The following is a 20283-nucleotide window of genomic DNA, read 5'->3' as shown; positions in this document are numbered from 1 at the left end:
GCACTGTTGGGCTGCAGGAGACAGTATGTAAATTCTTACATAGTGCACTAGCTACAGGGAGCAGGGAGCCATTTGAGATTGAGCCCCAGTGTGAGAAGAGGGGCGCAGTTAGATTGGCACTATATACGACTTGCGGGAGTAATTTGGTGACCAAATTACAAAGCAAAGGTTTTAACCTTAAACAGTGCTGTGTTACCATATGTTCATTATTATATGACAAAAAGTTAAAAAGTTCTCAAAATGACAGCAATATACAGCGATGGGCGGCCAAACATTCTTCTCCTGATTCAGCAGTCCATGGTTTCTTGGCAACAACACCATACGCTAGAGGAACTACATTTCTTGGAGAAATACTTGTTTATGTCAATTATTATTAATAATAACAAATCATTTTCTGAAAAAATGTGTATTTTATCATATTTTATGTTGGCTGCCATTTTATAAAAGCAGCGAGGCTCCTGAGGCCGTATGTTACTGTGGTTTTATCAGGGTGAAGGGGGTTTTACTCCACTTCACGTCATGCCTAAGACCACCCTCCCCTGTGATAAAACTGCAGTAACGCATGGTCTCAAGCGGCTTATTGCTTTATTCTAGTTTTTGATATCACGGATTTACATTGTGTATGTATAAAGGCCTGTGTTTATTAGATTGCCATTAATAAAGCTACTTCACACATGCATCCTGCCTCTGTTACAAAATTACATGTTTTGTTGATTTTCTAAGTGAAAGTAAGTTAACACATCCTCTAGAGAGAATACACTTCTACACATATTTTTATAAATATTTACTGTTTATTTATTGAACTGAACACATTGGAATATAATCATAAAACATGAAATGTGCGTAAAAACCGCAAATGTTATACAGTCGCATGCAAAAGTTTGAACACTCCTGGTCAAAGGACGCATTTTGTACAAAATAAGTTAATTTGTCTACAGAGAGCACGCTTAAATATGACATTTATCTACAAATTTTAGTGCACAAGAGGATTCCCATGCTATATAGAAATATACAGCAGTTTATCACTTTCAGGTGCTATATTGTAGCATAAGCATCTCCGAGCCTGCTCCTGACCCTTGCTCCTTTCCTAATGAGTCTGCAGGACAAGCATGAGATGATGCTGTTTAAGGCAGTAAGGTGTTTTCTTTCACAGCAAGGGTATAAACTTAGCAAATTAAAAAAAGAAGGCAAAACACATTTTGTCATTTAATATTATTTCTCACTTATAGATCACTGAAACAGGGAGAGAAATTCTGCTGAAAGTGCAGATTGTAAACTTTCAGTCTATGTGTAAGTTGAAGAGAAGACATTTTAAATCACCACAGAATGTAAATAAAATGTAAATGTAATGTCTTACATGACAGTGAAATTAGCCATGTAATTGTGTCATTACATGTGAGTAGTATAGTGCACCGACATTTAAGGAGGCTTACGCACCATTGTAAATTGTTGTAAATTCAGGTGTATTAGCTAACATTTGTGTTCTTTGATTGGTATTGACTCATCCCTAAGCTCTTCATATGCTTTAAGTTGAGCATCTCTTATTAGCCCATTGAACCATTTGCTTTAACCCCTGAAGGGTGCATAGCACCAATTTTTAGCGATACTTGCAGACATTGAAAGAAGTAAAGTCTGTGCAGAAGCTGTTGAGTTTTAGGAGTGAAGGTGGAGCCACACTGATTCATCTTCACACAAGCAGTAATTTCAAATCCCAACATCTGAGGAACAGCGCAAAAACAAGAAACAGAAAGAGTCAATTCATCAATGTTATAATTTAATTCAAAACACATCAATTACTCTGTAACAAAATCTTAGCAATCAAACTTAAAACGTTTGGAGGTCTCAAGGGACAATGGCCTTTATCCATCAAAATCAACCTCAAACTCCACCTATGAACACTGCCACTGGCTTACAAGATGCTGGATGCTGTCGTTTTATTGGTATGAATTAGGGGGTGATTCATGTGTGTAAATGAGATTCTGGTAGGCTGGCACTTAATTTCATGCACTAGGCTGATTTCAAGTAATTCTCCACTTGTTCCCACATCGTAGAATCAGATACAATGGCGTATGTCATTAAAGGCGGCCAAATTTGCGCTTTTTTATGCAACTTTGATGTATAAGGGCCACTATCTGTACATTGTTAAAGTTAATGTATTATTAAACAGTAATGGCAATGGGAGGAATATTACATGCAAAGAGACACTGATTAAAATCCACAATGTTGACTGGTACTGTCTGCACACATGCAGGAGCTCACTGTGCATTTATTCAACATGTTTTCTCACCTTTAGTTTTACATAACCGCCTGAACAAAAGCCCAGTTCCAGCAATGGCCAAGAAAAAACAGATAAGAGAAATCCAAATCCAAGCAGCCAGTCCAGAGTGTTCTTCTACACAGATAAATGTAATGGAATTAAAACAAAATGTTATACTCAGATGAGAAAAGAAAATGTCAGTTGTTTTTAAAATCTTAATGAAATGCTAATAAAAACAGAAAGCAGTGATTAGTTCAGTTTGACTGTATATAAGGGTTCTTTGAGTGTTCATGGTTCTATATAGAACCATTGCCTTTACTAATGAACTCATTAAGGACTGTCATATTTAAAAGTGTAGCTCTATTTTAGTGAGGCACTGTGAATACAGTTGACCATTATAGTCTCAGCTAATAAATAAATATATATATATATATATATATATATATATATATACATATACACACATTTTTTTTATGAGACCATCCCTCGATCGGAAATAAGGGGGAGTTCTTGAGCTGAAGTTCTGGAAAATACCCAAAATATGATGTAGTCTTTTTTCAAACATAGTCTTTTTTCAGACAAAGCCAGACATTATCAAAAAATAATTCACAAATCAGGAGCTATTGGTAACCAATACAGGTACAATTTTAAGAATTAATGGTTCCCAAATTATGCAGAGATTGATAAAATGGGAGGGGCAAAGGAGGAGAGAGGTGAACCCCTCCTTTGCCCAGGGGTGTACACAAACTGATGTTTGGGGCAGCTCAGATTAATGCTTATATTTGTGAAGCCTTAATCCTTCATAAAAGGTTGTACCTTTTCTCTGCCATTCTTGGTGTCTAACTGTTTTCTGTTTTGTATTAAGCTAAGTTTTATTTTTAATTTGAAGTAAGTTGTTTTTCCACATTTTTTTTTTCTAATTTTCTATTTTCAAATTTATTTACTAATCACTGCTTTCTGTTTTATTGGCTTTTCACATTCTGTCCTAACTTTTTTTAAATAAAGGTTTGTTGACTGAAAGAACAACATCTGAAATATATCGACATAAATATATCAATACATTCACAAACATAGATGTAAACTCATACCCCAGGTTTTGGTGACGTTTCCTGCTACACTGCTGTGATGCACTACGCAGCTGTATTTGTGTTCCTCTGGGTTCTCCTCAGGTCTAATCACACTCCTTCTGGTCTGATAAGTACCATCTCCATTAGGAAGCACATCAACCATCTCTTCTTCCACAGACTGTAGACCTGCTCCGACCCACTCAACCTGCACGTCTCTGGGGTAGAACCCAGTCACATGACACGTGAGGACCTTAGAGCCAGCCTTGGTCCTCTTGAAAAGACGGACTTCTGGAACTGAACAACAGAAAACAAAAGTCTAACATGCAAGGCAGTATAGCTAGACATAATATAGAAAGTTAGAGCATATGCATGCACCTTCTGTATAGGCTACATGCACAAAAATAAAACATAATATTAAACATTTTAATATTGTAGCCCCTGTGATGGACTGGCGACCTGTCCAGGGTGTATCCTGCCTTCCGCCCAATGACAGCTGGGATAGGCTCCAGCACCCCCCCGCGACCCAGAAGGATAAGCAGTTTAGATGATGTATGTATGTATGTAATATTGTAGCATCATGGTGAAAAACAGTCCAGTGAGATAATAATTTCTGCTGCTCTTTTATTGAACCACAGCTGAAAAACTACTTATAAATACAGCCCAAACAGTGGGAAGGTCACCTAAAGCCTTACACCTTACCTTAATGGCAAGCACACAAACTCACTCTAATGAACCTACTTCCCAACACAGAACACAACACATATTACACGTACCCACAATGTAAACCAACAGAACAACACTAACAACATAAACAGTCCCATTTTACTGTTGGTGTGTGCCTCTCATGAGTCTCTACTAAGGCCATTTTCACAGTCAAACTTCTACTGTCCTCAATATAAAAGATTCAGGAGACTTTTCTACTCATTTTAACTCATTTTCAGAACAGCCCAGGGCATTTTTGATATACCCAGAGAGGTGTGGGAGCAACAGTTTGCACTTTTAAATTCTGTTCTTGAGCAAGTCATGCAAAGTGGATCCAGTGGTGACAGAACATAGAATAAAAGAGGACCTGATAAAATGACCCTCCTCTCCTCAGCCATCTGATTATTTTAGTGATGATTTTTTCTGTTTAGTGCATAAGTAGGGTATGCATTTGGAGGGACACATGATTACTAGAGCGTGTATCCACAGTATATATGATGACTGATCCTTTGCTAAGCTCTGCCTACATCTCACAAGCTTTCAAGCCCCAACTGTCAACAATGGAGTTTTTAGTGGCCACCACAGATTTATCGCATGAATTTCTTAGAACCTTTTGGTGTGAAAGTTTCATCAAAGAATACTGAGAAAAGTCTCCAGTGTGCATATCTGAACGCCACATCCAAAAGAGCTAATATGATAAGGATAGTGAGATCAGCAGTGTTGGGGAAGCTACTTTGAAATCATAGCTTTGCAAGGTACCAAGAAGCTACTGGAAGAAGTTGAACTACAGCAAAGCTATAGGGAGAAATGTAGTATATATATATATATATATATATATATATATATATATATATATATATATATAATAAGTCACATGCCAGCAAAAATATCACTCAAATTGAGTTTATCCATGACATTATGCTATGTTAGCACTTTTGGCTGCCTGACAAATGCATTGCCTGGGCATGCCCACTTACCAGTCAGGATAAAAGAAAAAGCGGGTAGGGCTGGTCAAAGGGGGTTCAATTACTGTAGAGAAGCAAAGCTAAAATGAAAATGTAAAAATCCTCTCCTTTTATGATCCAAAAGTGTTTGTAGCTTCAGTAGTTAACTATACAAAAATGCCAAAAAAGTAATTTAACTACTTAAATCACTATGCAAACATGGATGTAGTTGAACTACCAGCAAGCTGCTGCAAAATGTAGCACTGCAGTTCAGTCATGCAGTGAGACACCTCATCAAATAGTGGTTCATGTAGATAACCATGGAAATAAAAGAGCAACATTGGTCCTTCACTGTATGGTACATGAATGTATGATTCTATGTATTTTGAATAACTTTAGCATGTATGCCTTATGGGTTCCTGTTAAATATTTCCATTGTAAGTTTAGCTAGGAAACAGTGATAAGGTCACCATTCACCATTAATTAATACGTGTGATGCTAACTCTAATGATTTAAAAATAATAAAGAAAGATTTCATTAGCTAGCCAGGCTTGCTAATTATCTAATTTAACCATGTACCTTGGAGCAGATGTGCCTGTTCTGTGTGATTTTTGACAGGTTTAATTGGCAACAGGGTACCACACTGTTTAATGCCCTTCGGATTAGGAAATGGGTAAAAAAAATATTTTCCCCACTAAACACTTATAGCTATCAGAGTTATCAGGTTTCTGATATACAAATACTGCAAACACAGCATTGTGGCGTATTGTAAAGCTTTAAAAGCTTGTCAAAGCCAGACTTAGTAACAGTTGCTAAGCTATGATTGTACAACCAGCATTTAGGGGAGGTGTTTAGCAAATGGTTAACTGTTGTCCTGCTGTTGGAGCTATATGTGTACATGTAAGGACATTTAGTGGAGAGAGCGCCTTTGGGTGTAGATTTGCCTAGAACAGGTCAGACTGTGGGACTGTTTCAATTATAACTGATGGATGTTGCAGTTGGAAATCCAAGTGATTCAAGATGAGCCCTGATGATTACAGAACTTTTATTATGATCTCAGATGGCAAGTTGCAACTTATACTGACTTGTGTTCAATTAATTTAGATTTCATTTGTTTTGTTTACAGCCTGAACATCTGTAGACTGAACTTGTGTTAAGTTAAAGCAACATTATGCAACAATTTTAACATAGAATAACAGCTTCAAAATCATTTTGATGGTATACTGACTTATAATAGTGAGAAGAGTCATTATTACTGCAGGCACAGAATGCCTGCTATAGTGGTATAACGTGAGACCTCTCCTGACAACTGTATGATGCTTTATGGTACCACGTCACACATGAACTACTCTGGCTCTCCAGCTAACTACAAGAAAAAGCTAGATCGGTATTCCCAGCATGGACAATATGGCAGAGGCTTTGAAGAGACCGAAGAAGACGCTGTCGGAGGAGACGAGGAAGAGAAAAAGAGAGAGTGACCGAGCAAGAGACTGGACAAGAGTAAATCTCAGACTGGCTTTTACTCATTGGCACGGGCTAAAAGAAATACAAGGATGTGACAGTCTCACGACTAATGGAAAACAACGAAAAGCCAGCAGAGTGCACATTCCTGCCAGTGTTAATTAAAACATTCAAGTTTTGTAGTTTTTCTGGTTGCCAAAAGTCATCTAACCTCAGTCCCTTTTCAGGCTAGTATGCAACAAAATAAATTCATCTCATGCCAAAATGTCTCTGTCAGACAAAAAGTCTTTGTCAGTCCTAAATAAGCCTTGAAAATTTGCATCCTCCTGTAATAAAATCCTGTTGTTACCTCGTAAGTCGACATGGTTCTTTCTCTTCTGATGCAGACTCCCCTTTGCATGCACGCACGTCATGCAGGTATATGGACTTTACATAACACTCGTGATTTCAGTTGTTTACACATAGAAACATAGAAATCACAAGTATAATATGCAGTGTCCATGTGCCTACGTGATGTGCAGGGGAGTCGGATTCTGTATCCTCCAGCTCATCAACAAATGCATGTGTACAGCTGTCTATGAGGGGGGGCTCATAGCGTGATTTGTATATGACAGTGAAATATACTCCACAACTGTAGAGGGACCCCAAGAACAAAAAAAATAACAATTCTCACATAATGCTGCTTTAATGTGTTTTTCCTGGATGGGCTACATTTTCTTCTTTTTATGTTGTTTTTTTTTTTTAGTTAGCTTTTTGTTTGATTTTGTCATTCCACATCCGAAAGGCAAGCATCGTACCATCATTCCTTCTGCACTAGCCAGCTTTTTTTTATACGTGTGGAGCACTGAGTGAGTATTGTTATATGTAGTGCTTTTGGAACCTATTTGGAAGCGCAATGCTATCTTTATTTTGATGTCCTAAACAAACGTCTCATCAGAAACACCAACCTTTTATGTACAAAATCACAAATAAAAAAGACGCTCCGGGTTTTCTGCACCATTTCAGAATGCATGCATGTGTGTCTTGTGTTCATACCTTTCACATATCTTACCTTTCTTCATATTGACTGCAGGAGCATGTTGTAGAAGAATCTTCAGGCGTTCAAAACAGGTCTTCTTGTAGAAAAATGTCAAATGTTCAAGAAAGACTGGATTTTCCTCCCTCTGCCTTTTGTAAATGACCGCTTGAGGAACAGAAGCTATGAACGTTTTTGTGTCAATATCAAAACTTAAAAAGTCTTCCCCATTGAATGCATGTGTTAACACTGCCTTGAGAGTCCCATCTGGATAGAGGGAACAACGGCCAACGCCTTGGTATACGTTAACATTTGAAGAAGAACCTGTAAGAGAAAAAGTAATGTTGGGCACCAAACCTGTAATTTAGTGGTAAACCTTTTTCAAATATAACATTTGTTTATTTATTTATTGTTATAACCAGCAGAAAAAGTACATTACCTGTCAGGTTAAACTGCAGTATGGCAGACTGGAGAGATGAAGCGAATCTATGTCTGTTGTCAAGTGATATGAGATTAATATCCTTCCAGTGTTCCTGACCTTCTGTAGTATTAAGCCATTCAGGACAGGGCACCTCTGCATTCATAGTGCTATCGTAATAATACATGCCAACATCATCCACAGTAATTCTCTCCATGTAATCGGGCAGATTGAGGCCTTGAGAACCAAGGAAATAGCCACTGATGGAATGGACATCTGCAAAATAATGATAAAAGAGAGTGGCAGTACCTACAAAAAGCATTCACCTGGCTTTGGAAGTTGTCATATATTTATGATAGAACACGGAACATTACAGTGTGTTTATTTATTTATTTTGTTGTCACTGATCAACAGAAACCAACATGATATCCGACAGCTTTATTGAACATCGCATAGTACGTCCATATTAGGCAGCCCTAGTGGCCAGCAAAAAGTGCAACCCGTTACAGGCATGTCAGATTTTTCCCCCATATCTAATTTCAATTATTACTGTAATACATACTTAGATGTACATGCTTTGTAAAACTGTATATTTTGCTGACTGTGAAGTATGTTTGATAATTGTTAGATTTTGCTTTTGCTTTTCAGATTTGAGGCTAGTTCTGTAGCGCTTACCGATTGATAACTAGGTTAAAGTCCCAGGGGACACAGAGTAATATTAAAAATGTTAAAATATAAAAAACGTTTGTATGATACTAAACTTACATTGTTACATTAAACATCTTGCAAAGCTTCAATGGAAAATGTAAGATATAAATACGATAAAACATGACTTAAAATCCATGGGCATGGCTTATGAGCAGCTTGATTGACAGCTCTCTGTCCATCACTCCTAGCCTGCTCCGCCCCTCATACAGAACTAAAATTATTATCAGCTTTTATTTGATGGTAACTGGATGAAGTCACAGATAAACATGTGCAACTGACTGAACAGACAGACAGACAGACGAACAAACAAACAAACAATTGTGCAGGTGATGCAACGCATGAAGGAATGGATGAACAGATGTGCGGATGGATGGATGAACAAACAAACAGACAGATAAACAAATATACAGACGGACAAAGCAACGTGTAAAAGATTGAATGAGCTAACAGTGCTGTTGTTGGACAAATGAGTGAATGGGCAACAGGCAGCTACAGAGAGGTGGTCTAGCTTGTGCTGGGTTAGCTTCAGCTCGCAGAGCTTCTCTGACTCTGAAACTGTCTTGTGGGCAGGGCAAGAGATGTCAGCCTTGTGATTGGTCAGGGGAATGTTTTTACGGAAGCATTACATAAGCACCGCCCAGTTTACATTGAGAGTAGAGAAATATGGTGAAATATATAGGTAATTTATTGGTTACTGGAACATTATTCAAAGGATATACTTGTAATTAGAAAGAAAACACAGAATTACTTTTCTTGGGTCTTAAAAGGGACAATTAGGCTAGCCCTGTAACATGTTTAAGCAGCTTGAAAAGTTAATGTGAAGAAAAGTGACTAGTGGCAGCAGCAACACTTGTGGAGTCCTTCTTCCTCTCCTACTGCTGCTGGGCTACATGAGAGTGCCAAGTATCAGATCCTACCAAAACGCAGAAGCAAACTTTAAACTTTCCTTAAACTAAGCCACAAAATACTCACCACTGCTAGCTTGTTGGAGAAGATGTAAGAAGAAGAATAAACTGTAAAACACATTCCTTTTCCTCATGTTTAGACCAATTCTTCACAGTGTCGATAATGCAAGAGAACAACAAATGTGCATTCACTCGTCAAACTGAAAATGAAAGTGAAGATTTTGGCATGAGCTGAGCACTGCAAGAAAAAAAAAGATATCTTGGCAACTCATCTGAAACACAGTCATACAGTTAGGGGAAAACAAGTATTCAGATACTTCTGTTTTTATTATTTAACATACTTCCAGTGCGTTTATTCCAGTTCACATTTACACACATATTGTCTTTTGAATTTGTATTTATAAATATGAAAAAAGTGTGTATTTATAAGAATGAACAAAGATATGTGTAAAAACAAAACTGGTAGGGAAAAAAGTATTAACAGCACTTTTTAAACACAGTTACCTTTACTTCTACTTACGTCATTAACACTTTATTATGAGTATAGATTTTGTCTTCTTTCCCCACCTCAATGCAATTATGAGCAAAATCATTTACTAAAATGTATTTACTTTTACACCCTGTTAAAGAAAAACATTACTTGAAGTAAAAATTCCACCGATTTCTGCATAATTAAAATGTGAAGACAAACAAAGTTATTCAGAGTGGTTTGATTGTTCACAGCAGTGGCAATAGGAACCAGACATCTGAACAGGTTAATGCCACCCTCACAGAAACTTATTACATCGAATTGTTATGAATACGCTGACTGATGTCTGAGACACTGTCTTCTGATAGATTTGGACCAAAAGTCATTTAAAAAGATAATGATAAAACATAAATAAATCAAACATGGTGCAGAGCTATGTGCAGGGTGTTATAAGGCAAAATAGTCCCAGAAGAATATTTTTACAGGTTTATCACTATTTTACCATCAACAACATTACATATTGTAGCGTCGGCTCAGAAGAAAAACCAGGGAATGCCATTTTTCTGCTCAAGGAAAAAACTCTTTTATTGAACAAGGCAGAAAAGGCCACTCAATAACAGCAAGGCCAGGGAGGTCACCTCTGGTCATAAAACATCCGTCTATGGTGCATTTAAAACCACTCTAATTATCCCACAGCAGAACACAATAAAACACAGCCACACATAAACATGTCTTAAAGTAATAACAACATTAACAACCACAACAAACTGTGTTTACTGATTGGATTTCGTCCTTAAAGGCGAATGATGATCGGTATCAACCCCAAAAACACGGATCGCTCCATCTCTATTATTAATAGTGGAGGAGCACATGCGGGGCGTTTTAAGATTAAGTGACCCTTATTAGTCCCACAACAGGGAAATTTCATCTCCACATTTGACCCATCTGTGCAGTGAAACACCACATACACACTAGTGAACACACACACTAGGGGGTAGTGAGCACACTTGCCTAGAGCGGTGGGCAGCCCTATCCACAGAGCCTGGGAGCAGCTGGGGGTTAGGTGTACTTCAGTCACATACTGTTGGCTCAGGGGATCAAACCAGCGACCTTCTGGTCACAAGGCTGGTTCCCTAACCTCAAGCCCACTACCCCGCCAGGGGCTCTCATTCATATGTAGAAATTGTACCCTGAAAAGTATAACCTTGAAAACCCAAATGCCTTAATAGAGATTTGCGTCGCACTCGCATCATCTCAATCTTTTAGTGTAAGGTCTTTTTCTCGTCTTGACGCTACGACAAAATCAACCGTGTTTAAAATTGTGCAAGGTAGAATATGCATGTGTGAGGGTCTGAAATCTCTGTGAAAAGTCAAATCTTCTCCACTTTAAAACAATAATCATATTAACTTAACAATGTAAACTGGCTGTAATATTTCAGGTTCACTGCGCCTGTAAATGTGCAGAGACTTTAAGAATAGCATTATTGAAGCATCAATGTTTTTTTCTCCCTTTATTTTATTTATTTATTTATTTATTTTTGCTTCCTGTTGCACTGGTTTCTTATTTCGTTTCTTTGTTTTTTATAGTTTAGTTTATAACACCCAATCAGCACTTATAAACTAAACTAAACTAAACTAAGTTGAAGTATGACTTAGATTTTTTACTCAAGTAGAATTATATAAGATACTTAAATTAAAAAGTAAGAGTATTTCTTTAAAAATCATTTCTAATTCAACTTTTTAAACAGGATATTTTAGAGGTACACATCCACTGAACTGAGTGTACATAATGTTTATACTAGAACTGCATGCATCATCCGTTCTAGTGTACGGTTAACATAAGTTTAAAGTAATGAGATTTTATTTTAAATGATTTCTGTTGCTCTATTCATCATGAAGTGTTAGCAATGGGCAGCTGTTCTCAAATCGTTGCTGTCCACAAGTATAATAATAATAATAATAATTTACAAAATATAAATTGTCATCTTTTAAGCTTTTCTCATTTCTGTTCAACTGTGGTTTCCAGATTGGTACTGAAAGCCATTGTTTCCTGTCAAATGGGAAGAATCTGAAACACCTTGAGATCTTAAGGTGTGTCTCGTTTTGTTTATTGAACCATTTGAACTGTTGAGTGGCGTCCAGTGTCATTTCAGACTAAAGTTTGTATCCAATACAAAATAAAAGCAGACTGATCAGCGAGTCTGGGTCTGATCTGTGACTCTGTTCTTTCCTGTATGTCTGCTAGAGAGACGTTGAGGTGGTTTGAGGCCTTTGCTATGTTCTTTATAGGGAGGCTATAGAAACCTCAGACATGCTGTTCATGTCTAGATTATCTGAGCAGGAGGAAATGTGGTGTTTCACTATTTATTTCAACTTTTTGTCTTTTTCAGATTCTGACCACCTGGGGATCATCTTTGATTTATTTAAGGTTCTAGGTAAATGCTGACTTTCTGTTGTATGTTAAAGGAGAACTCCACTGATTTTTAAAAAATGTGGTTTGGTGTGAAATGCTCTGCTCTAGAGAAACTTACAGAGTCAGAATTGTTCACAGTGGTGGTCACAGACGTCCATCTCTAAAAGCTCCCTCACAGACACCTATTACATGAAATGGTTATAAACACGCTGCCTGATGTCTAAGACACTATTTTACGATGATTATTATTATTTTTTTAATCCATTCCTGGTGGAGGGGTACATGCAGAGTGTTGTGAGCAGAGGTGGCAGAAGTACACAAGTCCATTACTTAAGTAAAAGTACTCTTAATCTTGTAAAAAATAAAATACTCAACTAAAGTTAAAGTTTGACTTCGATTTTTTACTCAAGTAGAATTATAAAACTACATGCTCATAAAGATACTTAAATTAAAAAGTAAGTCATCAATCATTTCTAATTCAACTTTTTAAACAGGATATTTTAGAGGTACACATCCACTGAACTGAGTGTACATAATGTTTCTACTAGAACTGCATGCATCATCTGCAAAAATCCACTTGTCTAGAGCACCCAAATAGATTTGTATGTTTGACTTTCCTCGCAGGAATTTGAAATGAACATTGTTGGAGTCTCTACTAAGAAAAAAAAAAATAGTTTTAGCAGTCAATACTGAACACCAGATCAAAGAATTCCTTTACGTAAGGCTTTCTCCTTTCATAGTGTAGAGCTTGCTGATTAATCTCATACATATAAATCTAGTCTAGTCTGTTAATCTTTAAATAAAAAGGCAACATCTGTTGTTCTTTTTAAAGATTTTATAGATTGTTATGATTTCACTTTTTGCAGAGTAAAAAACTGTGTTTTCAAACTTGTTCATTAATACACAGAATCACAGATGATAGCTTGATGCACTCAAACCCAATATTTCCAGAGGAGAGACGTTACAAAATCTGAGGCCACCTGTAAGTAGCCAGTGAACATTTCCACACATTTTTAACCAGCATTTAATTTTTTTTAATAAGTAAGTTACAGTTTGAGAGACTCTTTTTCTATTAATATTTTGAAGACCTCCAGCTTGTTTTTTCATAAACTTCACTCATTCTGTTGAGAGATGTGTTGAGGGATTTAATGAAATAATGGCAAAATGCTGAATGAGGCATTGAGACAATGAACTGCAGGTTATGCAGTTTTGGATGCTGTGTGATGCTTCTGGTGTGCTGTGGCCTCATATGTTCTAACTGGAGTCAATTTAGCTATCTGTTCCTGCAAGTTTTGTATCACCAGTCTGATTAAGGTGAGAAAACAAAACCATGTTGAAACATGTAGCCTATCAGTTGTATCATTTTTCAGGTGTTTAGCCAAGACCTGACGTCTTCAATCGCAAAAGACTTGCATTCATCAGGAGGGCAATTTATGTTACCAGTTAAACTGAGATTTAGAAACTAACCAGGTGTTTACTTGCCCATGCAACAACAGCACATTTGTTTTTGTTTACATCTGACATGGTCTTCACTTTAAAATCACGTTGGAAAAGCCAGAGGTGCTAGTGAAGGTGGGGTTGGTGGGTGTGGTTATTCTAGTGGAGGGAGAGCCTCTACTTTGTTGTGACATAGAAAAGCAGTCTGTTGAATTGCACGGCTTTTTTTGAAAGGAAAATACACCAAAACAGTGGAGACTTCACATGTGAACTGTGAACTGGGGAGGAAAATGCAGGTTCCTTTACATGGTCTCCTTTAATTCAAAAAGGCGCTGCAAAGTCCAAGGAAGACCTCCATGATGTACTTTGCTCGTAAATCATTGGATCAAGCTACTCACTGCTCAGTTCATGTGTGAAAGAGTTTACTTGCAGAATAGAGAAACTAATGCTACACTGCAAAAAGCAGTTCCTTGGCAAGTGAAATCATGTCTAATATTTTTCACTTTTTAGATGGCTGTAGGAATATTATAAGATTATTTAATTTATTTCCAGACCATTTTACTTGTTTTTAAGTAATTTTATTAAGTGAAATTATCTGCAGTATACTACATAATTTGTTCTTACTCCTTACTTTCTCTACCTTAAAACAGTTTTTAATCTGGCATGCTGCAGGCACATGCTCATGCTGTAGGCAGAATTTAGTACAGAGATGTGCAAGAAATAAACCATCAAATTGACTCAGGAGAGTACAGTTCAGTGCAGCAAGAAAGTACGTCCATATTCAATTCGTTTGGCCAAAAATATTTTTTATGTTATATGTAACGTGTCAGTGTGGAGAGTTTATCTAGTCTTAAAACTTTGAGATATTGTTAGAAAGCATTGCTTGATAAACAAATTCATTAAAGCACCACTTAAATGTCATATTGTAATATTTTATTTTTTAATTGTATTTATCTATTGGCAGCTGTTATTGTCGCTATACAGTAATTTGTGCTGGTTCAGGTTATTTTCGAATAGAATACTGTTGTACTCAGATCAGTTTCATACTTAAGCTTGAGCTTGGGCAGAAAGTTCTCAGACTGTACTCAGATTTGGACCTAAATTTCAGGCTCAATTAAAGCTCTAATCCATGCTATGTCACTTTTAACAGCAACAACGACAGACTTCTAGTCAGTCATATATATATTGGTAAGATCTGATTTTTGCTTTCTTATTCATTTATATATATAAATGAATAAGAAAGCAAAAATCAGATCTTACCAATAGTTACCACTATTATGTAACTTCTTAGTGAAATATACCTATTTGTTCTCATATTATTTACTCTGTACTTTCATACTGGACTTGCAAAGTATGCACCAATTACTACTTCTAAATACTGCACATTTATCTATTCAAATCTGAGTAATTATTGTATTGAAGTACTAAGTACTGCTGTACATAGCTGGTAGTTTACACTCAAGTTACCATGTATAGGCAAAATACGCACTAAAAATTTCTTGTAAGTTCTGGGTCATTCTACAGAAACGTCCATTTTTGAGTCTCTACTGTTTACAGATATAGTACACTTAAAAACATGTTAGGGTTACAATTTATTTATATTTTAAAATAAAACAATTAGTTATTTAAATAATTACACTTTCTTGAGCCTCAATTCAGCAATATAGGTTTTTTTAAATCAATTATATAGAATTCCAAGCACCACAGAAGAGCTCGTCCCCACAGTCATGTGTGAAGGGTGAGGCCACATTTTGAGGTAAAAAAAAATGTTTTTCTGCAGTTTTAACTTCAATAATCTATACATGGCTATGGAATATATGAATTAAATGACATAAAGAAAGCAAATGCCAAATAAATATTATAAAATATATAATGAAAGTTGTTTTCCCAGGAGTCGTGTCACTGGTGTTACCACGTAACAAAAAATCTCTTATTTTGAAATAAAAATCACACTGATGACATCATTAGACTTCCTTTTACCTGTTTTCTGAGGATCTATGAAGAAAAGCACATGGTGAGTCCACTGTGTCTTTCAGTTATCGGAGATTTTCTCATTTAGCTCATGATTTCATATGAAGCTTTTAGTTGACGTCACTGGTGTGACCGAGGTAATTGTTAAAAAATAGAAGACAATTGGATCAAATTACATATTTTAGTGGATGTTCCATGATTGACAACATGTGGTTTGATGCTCTGTAGGAGCCGTTTTGTAAAATGCATTCTTCATTAAAATGTCTCTGGTGTTTCCTTTCTTATGTGAAACACCAATGACAATCAGTAACACCAGTGACACCTATGGAGAGATAGAAAAGTGGATGTTTCTGTAGAATGACCCTTCTACATACTAGATACTAAATTAGATTACTGCATAACTACATAATATGTGTTTACCATTCTGTGAAATAACATGCTACCTTTTTTGTGCATCACAAAAAAAAAAAAAAACCTAGTAAATAAGTAAGTAAAGTTTATTTATATAGCGCTTTTTACAACAGGTGTTGTCACAAAGCAGCTTTACAAGGAAATCAGCATTACAGAAAGAAATCTGGGACCAAGCCCCCATGAGCAAGCTAGTGGCGACAGTGGCAAGGAAAAACTCCCTCAGAGAAACAGGAAGAAACCTTGAGAGGAACCAAGACTCAGAAGGGGAACCCATCCTCCTCTGGTCAACACCGTATAGTAAACATTGTTAGTATTGTTAGTATTGTAGTACAAAAACAGGGAAAGAGGTGGAGCAAATGATTAATTTGATTAGTTTAGTTCATGCAGCAGCAGCGGCAACATCAGTGGGTCAGGTTGTGAGGGTGAGGTTTGCATGGCGAGCAGTGGCACCCGATCAAGGCAGAAGAGGCAGAAGCATCAGGACACACAGGATGGGCAGCTGTTCAACTCGGCAAAGGAAAGAAAGGAAAAACACACAGAGTCAGTTCTGCAATGGGTGATTGATTAATTTGATTAGTTTAAATGATTAATTAGTTCAAATGAATAATTTTGATTGTCAGGTTGAACTGCAGGATGGCAGACTGGAGAGCTGTAGCCATCTGTTGCTTGTTGTAGTTTGCTATGTAATTGATTTCTTTCTATTGTGCCTGATCTGCTGCAGTGTTGAGCCATTCGGGACAGGGCACCTCTACGTTCATATGGCAGTGGTAATAGAACACAGTCACATCATCTACTCTATCTATCTCTATGTAACTGGGCAGGTCAAGGCCTTGAGATGCAATGAAATGGAAACTGCAGGAATGAACATCTGCAAAATAATGAAAGAAGACGGTTATATGTCATCTGAGTGCATACACTACAAAAACCTACTTAGGTAGTTAAGTTTTTTCATATAGCTTTTCCCTGTTTTAGTTCAGCTGTTATAGCTGTCCATGTTCAAGCACAAAGTAGACTCAGAAACATCTCTCGTTATTTTAGGTGAATATACAGTTCAAAGTACTTCATGTAAGTACCCCCCCACCCCCGACAAGTAAAAAGTACTTTGAACTGAACTCGCCTGCCAGGATGACAGCCTATCAAAGAATGTGAGGCATTCAAGAGGGGAACGAGTGTAACATTGTTAATATTTGATGCTGCTATATGCATTGGTAAGTGCCCCTACTAGCAAGCGAATTGCAGGCATTGGTGATTGATGTGATATGTTTGCATGGGCTGTTGCTGTATACATTGATGATGTTTAAATCTAATCTGCAGCCATGAAAAAGGGGAAACCCTCAGGGCCTTCAACATTCTTAGAAATAAAGGTACTAAACTGTCACTGGGGCAGTACTCCTCTTGTCACTGGGGTGGGACCCTCAAGGATACAACTCAGTACCTTTAAACAGGGAACATAACTGTACCATAATCCACTGAAATGATATGTTCTAAGCTGTACTGACTCCACACACCCCGTCTCGTCTCCAGGCTTTTATTTTACTGTTCTGTTTTAAAACATTCGGTTATGAAAAGGTACAAATACAAACTTTTCACCTGGAAAAACTTACTGACGGTACACCAAGGCTACAAGAGTGAACAACCAATTTCAAAGAACATTCTGGGAATTAAATGATACATGATACATGGACACGGCACTTAACCGTGGCATTAAATCAAGTGCTGAAGTCCATGTGCTGAAACTACAGATGAAGATACTGCAGCTCTGCATTTTTTCTTTTCCTAGAGGGTGTCATGATGTATCAGAGCAAGTCTTGTAACATAGGATTGCTATGGCTGAAATCTAGTAATCCTAATTACAGGGCAAACAGACAAGAGTTTACATTTTGATGCTCTTAGGAATATAAGTCACAAGTACAAGAGTTTATTTAATGGCCTCTATTGTGTAAAACCAAATTTCCTGTTGTTTTTTAACGAAAGAGTTTAATGTAGTATGTGAACATTGTTAAAGTTTCAAAATGTACCGTTCACTCCCCAGTCAAAACAGTCTCAGTATGGAAAAAAAGCTGCAAAAACAGCCCATTTTGAATTAATTGTTTTTGTGATGTCATGAAAAACCAACATATTTACACGTTTACTCTTATCTATAATTTTTCATTGGCTTCATCTTTTCTTTGTTTTTATCTTTTAAATTTTCACTATGGATGGTAACTTTCACAAAGGAATGCACGTCTGTGTGTGTGTATTTTTATACTCTGAACAAACCAGCTCAACAAATGAGCTTCTGCTTATGCATGTTCCCAAAAAAAAAAAGAAAAATAGTTGATTTACTCAAAAAACAAAATAGGTTTTCAAAAGCCATTGTGTTAAATTAGCTTATTTTTACAGGTCACTATTAAACTATAATAACATATAGATGCTCGTCAGGGTCTACCACGTTGTTTATATCAGTAAATAAACATCAGTAAGAGATGAAGTGATAAAACTTTTTTTTTTAGAGAATGAAGACATTTACACCTTTTGTTGATGCAACATTGAAAAGAAAGGAAAATTTCACAATTGTTTTATTGTTTTATGGAGCAGACTTTTTTCTATTATATGGAATAATAACACACAAACTATTCGTGTTTAGTCTCCTAAGAGAAGCATCAACAGGAAAGGAATTACTTTAGGATTTACAAAATTAACAAAATCAAAACTCACCACCACCAGACCGCTGAAGAAGATGCAAAATGAAAAATAAACCATAAATCTTTCATTTTCCCCATGCTTACTTCACTGTTCCAGCTTGATTCCGTGCATGAAAGCAGAACGACTGACGCAGATTCACATATCAGATTAAAAATGAAGAGGAAATGAATTTTGAACATGTGAAGGCTTTAAGTCACATCAGTCATCAGTTATGTTAAACATATGTTAAACTCAGCAAATGAATAGAAATGTGCACTGAAATTTACAGGAAAATGTCATATTTGAGTTTGTTCCCTGTAGAGGGTGCATTAACTTATTTACATTTAGAAAATCAACAAAACGTGTCATTTGACTGGGGATGTTCAAACTTTAGCATAAGACTGTACAAACCCAATTCCAAAAAAAGTTGGGACGGTATGTGAACGTCAAATAAAAACAGAAAACAATAATGTATAAATCTACTTTGACCTGTATTTGATCAAAACAGCACACAGACCAGATTTGTAATGTTGTACCTAATAAGCTTAATTGTTTTTTGTCAATATACACTCATCCTGAAGTTGATGACTGCAACACGTTCCAAAAAAGTTGGGACAGAAGCAAATTAAGACTAAGAACTTTGTTCAAAAAACACCTTAAACAGGTGATGTAATCGCACTTGGGTATAAAAGGAGCATCCAGGAAAGGCTGAGTCCTTTATGAGTGAAGATAAGGGTTGAGGCTCATCATTCTGCCAAAAAAATACATCAGCAGATATTCCAGCTGTTAAATGAGACTGTTTCTCAGCCAGGGATTGCACAGATTTTGGGTATTTCATCATCTACAGTGCATATTATCAAAAGATTCAGGGAAACCACAACTGAATGCCCGTGACTTTCTTTTGTTACTGTTTGCTATCCAGTGTTGACCATAGAAGGATGGGTTCCCCTTTTGAGTCTTGGCTCCTCTCAAGGTTTTTTTCCTCTTGCTCTTAGGGAGTTTTTCCTTGCCACTGTTGCCATTGGCGACGCTCATGGGGGCTCGGACCTGGATTTTTCTGTAAAGCTACTTTGTGACAACACCTGTTGTAAAAAGCGCTATATAAATAAATTTGACTTGACTTGACTTGACCTTCAACTTCTCACACAGCTCTGTTATTTAAAACCAGCATGCTTCTATGATGGATAGCACCACACAGGCTTGGGAATACTTTGGGAATACTAATACTACTACTGCATCCACAAATGCAAGTTAAGAATGTACTATACACAGTGGAAGGCACATCTCAACAATGTCTGGATATGCTGTCGAATTCAACACAATCCAGGAACGCCGCCGTCTTCTCTGGGCCAAAGCTTGTTTAAAATGGACTGAGGCAAAATGGAAAACTGTTCTGTGGTCAGATGAATCAAAATTTGAAATTCTTTTTGGAAACCACAGA

General features: G+C 36.8%; 1 protein-coding gene and 1 non-coding gene across 2 annotated transcripts; one reads left to right on the top strand and one right to left on the bottom strand.

The window, feature by feature from the left end:
• Positions 1-812: 812 nt before the first annotated feature.
• On the bottom strand, positions 813-18997 carry LOC118805274 (class I histocompatibility antigen, F10 alpha chain-like). Its single transcript, XM_036565965.1, has 7 exons — positions 18876-18997; positions 9545-9677; positions 7886-8140; positions 7483-7770; positions 3346-3618; positions 2288-2392; positions 813-1718 (listed from the first exon to the last, which is right to left on the bottom strand). Exons 2-7 carry the CDS (start codon positions 9609-9611, stop codon positions 1705-1707), a joined length of 1002 nt encoding a protein of 333 aa, XP_036421858.1. The 5' UTR covers positions 9612-9677; positions 18876-18997; the 3' UTR covers positions 813-1704.
• Positions 12128-12261, top strand: LOC118806261. Its single transcript, XR_005007097.1, has one exon. It is a non-coding gene; the product is annotated as a small nucleolar RNA SNORA9 (small nucleolar RNA).
• Positions 18998-20283: the final 1286 nt, after the last annotated feature.

The sequence above is a fragment of the Colossoma macropomum genome, unplaced genomic scaffold (assembly GCF_904425465.1).
Source record: "Colossoma macropomum unplaced genomic scaffold, Colossoma_macropomum, whole genome shotgun sequence".
Classification (NCBI taxonomy): Eukaryota; Metazoa; Chordata; class Actinopteri; order Characiformes; family Serrasalmidae; genus Colossoma; species Colossoma macropomum.
This window is presented reverse-complemented; position numbering and strand designations above follow the sequence as displayed.